An 8,504-nucleotide genomic window follows, 5' to 3' on the forward strand; every position below is an offset into this window, starting at 1 on the left:
TCATTTCACATGCCTTTAATTGAAGCTGCTTTTTCTTCACTCTGAACTCACAGCGGCCTACTTGAATATAGGAATAATTTTGATGAACCAGGGCCACCTGGAAGAGGCCAAACGCACCTTCCTTACTTGTGCTGACATTCCCGATGAGAATTTGAAGGATCCTCACGCTCACAAGAACTCCGTCACCAGTTGCCTGTACAACCTGGGAAAACTGCTCCATGAACAGGGCCAGCAGGAGGTCAGTGTGTCCCGTTTGTGGGAAAAGGGCCCAGCGAATATTTGAAGGAGCTGAGAAGTACTTGTTTTGTATCTCAGCTTTCATAACATGAATAAACAGAGAAGGACCAAAATAATTTTTGTAACACTTTCCATTAGGACTTTGTCCGTGCCGCTTGTGATTTAACTACTTAGTTAAAGGCCACAATTATGGTGACGCGAACTGAAAACTGAACTAGCTGAATTAACTATTTTCTTTCTACAGGAGGCCTTGTCTATTTTCAAGGAGGCAGTGCAGAAAATGCCGAGGCAGTTTGCACCACACAGCCTTTTCAACATGATGGGTGAGCGACTAGCTTTTTTTTCACATATAATATCTGTTTTAAACAGTAATAAAAAAAATCTATTTTTAAAAATCACTACAAAGGTGATTCCAGCTTGAAATGTTAATAAGCATCTCGATGAGATAACGCTACCATTTGATCTATAAAATTACACATTCATGAGCTGTGAAGAACACAGTAATAATGTGAGTTAAAGCTGTGCAATCTGACATTATTGTTCCCGTCTCAAGTGTTGGCCTTCTGGCTTGTGAGAGCTTAAAATGTGAGTTAAACAAATTGCCATTTAATCATTGCCGAGGAACCCCACCTGTTGGATTCCACCACTGTAACTCAAAAACGATGTGTGCACACACTTTGTGTCCTCTTGAGGAGAAGTGAAGCTCATCTGTGGAACGAGTCACATCGCCCTCTTTGTTATTGTAACACTAATTACATTATTGTAAACTCATCCCGATGACATAGTTGAGATTGCAGGGAGATGTCTGCATAAATTCCTTTGACAGGCAGGCTGAAGGAAAATAAGATTTGTGTTTAGTCAGGTGGAGAGAGGGATTAAGGAAGAGTGTTTGAATTAGTGTAATGGGAGGGGATACTGAGTATATGTCATCAGCCTATCTTCTTACTCTCGGGGCCAAGAGCATGCCCTCACATCCAACAACATCTCTGAGTTTTTATAACCAGCTTTTGTCCTTTCAGAGAAACTTCAGATTTATCTACATTGTGGTCACTTCAGTCAACATGGGGTTAAGAAGAATTTGAAGTTGCTCAAATGACCTATTACAGCGAGCCCTTATAATGAGAACCAGCATTACATCATTATCTGTTTATCTCAGATCCAGACAGCGCAGAGTTAACATCCATGAATAAATTAATCAGTTAGACTTGCAGCATGTTCTGCTGTTAGATGAAGTTCAAAGAGCTTCACAGATGACTGACGAGCTAATAACAAGTCAGAATAAATGTAATAAAAACAATGCAATTAATTATAGATTAAAAGCACCTTAAAGAAGACTAAAAAGACAAAAAAGATCAGAAGGAGAAGAATCAAATAGGATAAAATAAGCACCCTTAAATAGATTAGTATTGTAGGAGCTACAAAAACTGACTGGAAAAATGAAATGCTGAAATAAAAGAGAAAAGAATCTAAAAACAAAAAACAAAAACTGATTAAAACTGACAAGAATCAGTACCCACAAAGAGCAAGAACAATTATAAGTCTAATATATAGTATAGAGTGGAACAGTGCTCACCTTTTGTAAAGGCTCCAAATCTAATAACCGATTGCCCATTCAATTTCCCCATTGATGTTTCTGAACGTCCTTGCTTAAAAAATGTTTTAAGCCTTGAACCAAGCCAAAACTGACCTCCATAAATCAGGGGTGTCACTGTTCCAATTTAGTATTGTGAGTTTCTGTTATGAGCACATGCCATCACATCACAAAGGCTCAGCTTATAGTAAGTCTTCTTTGGATGATTCTAACACTATGGCTCATAATCAAGAATATGAGAATATGAATGAGATTTTTACCTCTAGAACCTCACTGTACTCAATTCTAAAATATGGTATTATATATATGTTATTGGTTTTTTTTTTTTTTTTGGTTTAGTTTTTTTTCTTGTACTTTAATCAAGAACAGGTTCTTATTTTCACTGAAAAAGGCAAAGCCCCTTGATGAAATAAGTGTGTAAATACAAGCAAGTGTACAAGAGTCAAAACACCAGGGTGACTGGGAAGCTAAGAGTGTTGGTGAATATGGCTTAAGCCAGATAGTTTAGCACATGTTTTTGTGTTTGGGGAGGCAAGGTGCCAAGTGTGGCACCACCTACATTTTTTAAATAAAAGAAATCTTAAAATGCATATGCTAAAAAAAAAACACAAAACAAGTTCCTTTTATTATTGATATTTTCCATTCTCCTCTCTCCTTTCAGGAGAAGCCTACATGAGGCTGAACAGGCTGGAGGAAGCAGGTCACTGGTACAGAGAGTCCCTCAGGGTCAAGCCTGACCACATCCCTGCTCACCTCACTTATGGAAAACTGCTATCCATCATTGTATGTTCCCTTACAGACACACACACACACACACACACTCACACTCACACAGAAAGAAGCAGAAGACAAAGCATTATCTTAGTAATGACTGCAGTGGTTAACTATGTGGCAGAGTGTAATTAAATGGGACCTGGAGTGGCACAGTGGAGTGATGAATAATGCATATAGAACAACTTATGGGGCACTGGAGCAAGGCGAACCCATCCTATTGATTTCCCTGCAGAGACTGAAGAGCTGTGATAACTGTTATTACATATGGGCTTCCTGAGTATGAAAGGCAAGGGTGGATTCAAACGCATGAATTCATTGTGTGACCCTTGCAGCTACTAGTTGGACAGAACTTTCACACTTTTCACACACTTTCCACACAGTGCACGAAAGAAAAGAAACTGAAAAACTGAAGGCAGAAATGTTAAATAGATTTTGGGTGACCTTAGGATGATCCTGATCCAGGACTGATGCCAACAAACTGCTGTGTTGGAGCAGGGTAAATACATGGCTGACATCTGAAGGTCAGGGAAGCAGGGAGTTTTTCTGGTGTGGATGAGAGCGATCCCTCTGTGATTGGATGACCCTGATAAACCATGTTTCTTTTTTTTCTGTCTTTCATTGCATGTGCCTGTATATTCATGGGAGTGTTAGAAGACATCCAAGGACACACGAACTTGCCCAACTTCTAAATGTTAAACTTCCTGTCACTTCCTGTACTTCCTCCACCTCTCCCATTCCACTAAACAAAAACAAATACACATGCATGTGACAGATGTGTGAGCAGCTGAGTCAAGTTTAGATTTGGGAGACAAACTGTGTTTCCTGCGTAACCTTTTTTAACGACGCTGACCTCTCTCCTTCCACGGCTTCGGGTGCTGCATAAAAACACAACTGAGCTGAAGTTACAAAACTGTTATGTGCACACTGGCAGCTGCAAACCCTAAGGGCTTTAAACCTTACCTCTGACCAGTTCCCCGTCTTTGCTGAAAGATTTAAAGATATGCAGCATATGCACACACACCTTAAGTAGGTTCACATTAGAGTCACCGAGGGTGGCCGGACATCTGCTCTGCTCCCTTATGCTCAAGGGGCTCCAGATCTATGCACTCACCACGAGGCCACCTCCACTACTAGAGGGCTTAAGAAACATGAGATTGGATGGGCTCGGGACAATAGGCCAGTGGATGGGCTTATTATTCAATTACTCCCCTTCCTTATTGAATCACTCCATCGGCTACATTTCTGGCCATCCTGCTAGAGTCAATCGACAATACAGACAGGGGAAGGAAAGGTCAAACTCGAGCCTTGTACTGTGGTTCACCCCAGCCTGCACTGTTTTTCTTTGAAACGTGGAATATTTTAGCTCGAAAGCGACCACATTTCAGCTTTCAAAGCTGCCCACAAAAAAGCTACATGTGTAAATCCACAAAATAATAGGCAGAACCTGATAGTCTTGCACACGTCCACATCCGTGAGCAAATAACAAGTGCAACTCCAAAGCCGCTAGTGTACTCTTTCCACTATATTACAGGCCTCCTTGTCTGTCAGACGTATCTTGCTGGAGTCAGAGTGGTGTGGTGTGCATTAAGGAAATTTGTGGTCATTCAACACCATGAGACTTATGACTTTAATCTCAGCCGTATATTTGGATAATTCGGCACTAATTCTAACTATGGTCTCGCACTGTGGAAGACCGCACGATAAAGTACGTAGAAGCACCTAAACTAACCTTTTACTCAGCTACAAATCAGGGAATATCCTTTTGATAGTTGTTTAAAAATCATCCTTTTTCCACTGACCTGAACTCGTCCATAAATCTGCTAAATGATGATTTGCTTCTACCTAAATGGACTGAACCACTGTACTTTCTGATGGATGTTTAGGGAAAAGGTTTAATTGAATGTAAAGAGTATGGAGCCAAAGAAAATGTGAAATAAGCCATGTATGCCTGATATTCGGTCATTCAGAGCGATTGACGGCACTGGGAGAAGCTAATGAAGCAAGCCTAATGAGCCCTGCCCTCTCATTTCTTGTTGCATGACAATATAGAAGCAATCGGCGCAGACGTGTGAAACAAAAGAGATGGAGAAATTCAGCCTCGTGAACAGAGGCAATAGAGTCTGCACACAAATGTGCCCACACCAACACCTTGGAGGTTTTTCCTCTAACGGTTTGGCATGAGAGATTGTGCGGCTGTGTTTTTTAATAGCGTCTCTTTTCTGCAGATACAAAGAAATTGGGTTGCTCTGACTCAAATGAGGCCTGCTGATGCACTACAGTTTTTCAGATGCAAAGAAATACATGCTCAGGCCCAGCTATACATATTGTGTGTTATATAATATGTACTGTGGGTGGTCAGCATAATCTATACCATTTTAAACCATGTCGAAACAATAGTGTTGTGGTTTAAACATTCACCATTTGCCTAGCTTCCCTGTTCCATCCTGGGAGGAGACGCAAATCCCTTTGGGTTTGCGTCAGGAAAGGCATCTGGTATAAAAAGTGTGCCAAATAAAACATGTTGCGATACCTACTGTGGTGAACCCTTGTGAATACGAGAGCAGCTGAAAGTAGGTTTAGCTTTTTTTAAGGTTTATGTTTTTAACCCTTTGTTTTAATCTTTAGTATGTATATTAGATTTCAGAGCTGTCTTTACAGCTAAAAAGAATTAATTTGATGGGAAAAGAGGAGCTTATGAATGAACAAGTGTTTGGCAGTATTGGTTTACCCCGAAGTGCATTTATTTCAGTATTCTTTCTTTCAGGCCTGCAGTGTTCAGGTTATGTTGTATCAGTGGAATAATCAAGGATGTAACAAAAACCTCTCAAAAAAAAAATCATGTTCAACCATCATTTATAATGACTTGAGTTGCTTTTTGTTTTTTAAGGGGCAGAAAACAGAAGCGGAGAGATATTACCTGAGAGCTATTCATCTAGACCCGACGAAAGGAAACTGCTACATGCACTACGGTAAGAAATATATTAAAAGATTTATTTAGAGACACGTTAAACAAAGCCTGTTTAAAAATAGATATTCTAATTATAAAACCATGAATGCCTTTATCTTCAGAAGTGTCTGCCTGTAGTTGATGGACAGTTTTGAAGTTATTTTAGCGACAATCTAGTTTGAAGTGTTTCTCTACCAGCTAAATCATGCATGGCTGCCAGTACTGTAAGGCGTTGCATTAATACGGTTATGATCGGCCTCTGCTGCCTTCAGCTGTGCTCACACTCGCAATTCTTTACCCTCCACAAACCAAGACAAAAACTTAATGGCGTCACCCTCAGAGTGCAATTAAATTTACCATGTCATTTGACAAATAATGTTATAAACCACACTGGTTCCACTCTGATTGCTTATGTAACTCGATAAGAATTATGGGAAAGAAAAAATCAAAGCTGGGAGTTAATAATCCAGAAATGTCCAATCTCTCAGCGCTTTTATTAGAGTTCCGTAAAATAATGGCGGTAACACGCTGTCATTTCATTTTTTTTCTTCGTATCAGTGCTGGCACTGTTGGAGCTGTTTGAAGCGTTGCAGATGGTGCAAACACACTCAGAAAAAGCCACGTATGCTGCGTTTATCTGCGTGAGAAGACAGAGTCTGAATACACATTTTACGATTGTTAAACACGGTACCGTGTTCCTCCCACGCCGCTGTTATTGAGGCTTTTCATATCAGCTTGGAGGAACAGATTCCCTGCTGCTCCAAGGAGCTATCTCTGGGATTTTCATAGGAAATGAATTCTGTGTTATCCCGCTCAAAGCACCATTGTGCATTGTCCCTTTCTCCTCTTATCTCCTTCTATTCCTCCTGGTGCTTTCTCCGCACTGATATCTTTGGTTTTGAGTTTAGATTGGTCAGTGTATGAGGGGTCTGTCTGCTGCTGACTTTGGACGAAGCAGTTTCCCCTTCTGAAGTCCTTACGCTCTTTCTCTCCATTTTCTTTTTTTCCAATGTTATGTTGTAGCTTTTTGCTATAAGTGCTGTTTATTTGGGCTGCCTCCTCCTTTTATCGCACATCTGGCTGCCTTTGCTATCCTGGGGTCACTGGATGATCTCCAGGTGTGAGTATGTTAGGAGTGATGCTATCTGTTCACATTATAGAACACCAAATACACGTACAAAGATGTGCTCGGAAGGAAGGACACAGAGGGTGAAAGCTAAAACAAAGACCCCTTTCCTGTCATTGTTCTCATTTTAATGCAGAACCATTTCTAGGTAGTCTCCTTTGGAGTGCGCTTGGTTTTTGGGAATCTCAGGCAAACACAGTTAGCATTCAGTGCAAGAATGCAAACAGGCATACACCTGAGTTTATCCCTACATTGCAATTTTTTCCAGCATTCTGTAACATCTGTGGTTAGGCTTGGCTGTTCATTCATAGCCGCTGGTGCAGGGAGTTGAAGGTGCTGAACCAGGTGGCAAGACTCACACAGGAAAACCCATGAAAACCTGCGTCTCATCTGTGTTCTCAAACGCTGCCGAGCAAAACAACAATCCTTCAGTCTATCACTGTCTGACTTGTCTCCTGCTTTCCCTGCCTCTTTTTCTGTCTCACTCATTTCTTACTCAGCTTCCATTCATCTTCGTTTCTTTACACACCAGTCACCATCTTTACCTGTCATTACTCTTCTACAAGATGTCCCCATCTCATTCCAATCCCATTGGTTTGCTGCAGTGCGATAACAAGGAATACAGTTGTGCATTTGCTTGGTAAAATTGAAAAGGAAACAAAAAGCCCCCGTAGCTCTGGTATCTTTATTTTGTATATAACGATTTGCTTAGGCACTGTTATTTTTAAAATTAAATGCTAATGTCAGTATGCCGGAATTTTCAGTGTTGATGCAAAAAGTCTTATTAGTAGTAGGAATAAATTGAAATTTTGAACTAATAATGGCCCTATATGAAATGTACTAAAATATTTCTACATCTAGTAGATGAATTGAATCTGAAGCATAATGATACATGTTCTGGGTACTATCAATATATTTCAATAAAGCGACATCATTTGGAAAAAACTGACAGGATTTATTGAGATACAGAATTACGCTAATCTGTTTTAAAATTAGGAGTCTAGAAGCTGCAGGTGGGGAAGATGGAGGCTTGGATGGGGTTCTGGATGACCAATGTGAGGCAGATATGGGGAGGACGTGTCTCGCACAAATAACAGTCTGAAAGACAGAATGACAGAAAAAGCACTGACATTTAAAGCACACAGCTTGCAAAACGTGCAAAATGATGTCAGTATTGAGTCTGACGGGATGGGTAAATGGAAGAGATGTAAAGAAAAGACTAGCAGCTGAACACCCAAGAAGCAGACAGATGAGTGATTACAGATCTTCCATACTGGACTTAGGAATAAGCTCCATTTCTGTGACACAGGAGCTAACAGGTTCTTAACAGAACTTCTGCTACCCTCATCTTTCTTTCTTTCCAGGACAATTTCTGTTGGAGCAGTCCCGTCTTGGCGAGGCTGCAGAGATGGCGGAAAGAGCCGCAGAATTGGACAACTTTGAGTTTGATGTGGTCTTCAGTGCTGCTCATATGCTCAGGTTGGCTAAAATCTCCACTTTGAAAAAGCTGTGTTTCTGCGTGGGGATTCCCTTACTAGTACAGAATTTTGAATGAAGAGATATTTCAAAGAATTACGGTGTTTTGGAAATTCATTTTTTGCTGAGTTTGCCCTCATGCTGCCTCAACATTTGAGGGTTTTGTTCTTTACCACTGCCGTTTAAAAGCCATCTTTTCAAATATAAATTATACCAGCGTTACAGAATAGTAAAATGTCCTCTCAGTGGAAAAGCTGCTGGTAAAGTTTTTATGTATTACATATATAAATGGAAGTGGTGAGGTTTCTGTGCACGGCTTGTAAAGAAGCCATAGGAGAATTTTTCCCTCAAAG

The 8,504-nt window shown here is 40.5% G+C and overlaps 1 protein-coding gene across 1 annotated transcript; it reads left to right on the forward strand.

The window, feature by feature from the left end:
• Positions 1 to 53: 53 nt before the first annotated feature.
• On the forward strand, positions 54 to 8,154 carry LOC102195311 (transmembrane and TPR repeat-containing protein 2-like; the record flags this gene model as incomplete). Its single annotated transcript, XM_005755516.1, has 5 exons — positions 54 to 238; positions 482 to 560; positions 2,490 to 2,611; positions 5,490 to 5,571; positions 8,040 to 8,154. Coding segments are annotated over 5 exons (583 nt in total), but the record flags the coding sequence as incomplete, so codon positions are not given.
• Between the last annotated feature and the right edge of the window lie 350 nt (positions 8,155 to 8,504).

Source organism: Pundamilia nyererei, unplaced genomic scaffold (assembly GCF_000239375.1).
Source record: "Pundamilia nyererei isolate P.nyererei 1_Seehausen unplaced genomic scaffold, PunNye1.0 scaffold01743, whole genome shotgun sequence".
Lineage (NCBI taxonomy): Eukaryota > Metazoa > Chordata > Actinopteri > Cichliformes > Cichlidae > Pundamilia > Pundamilia nyererei.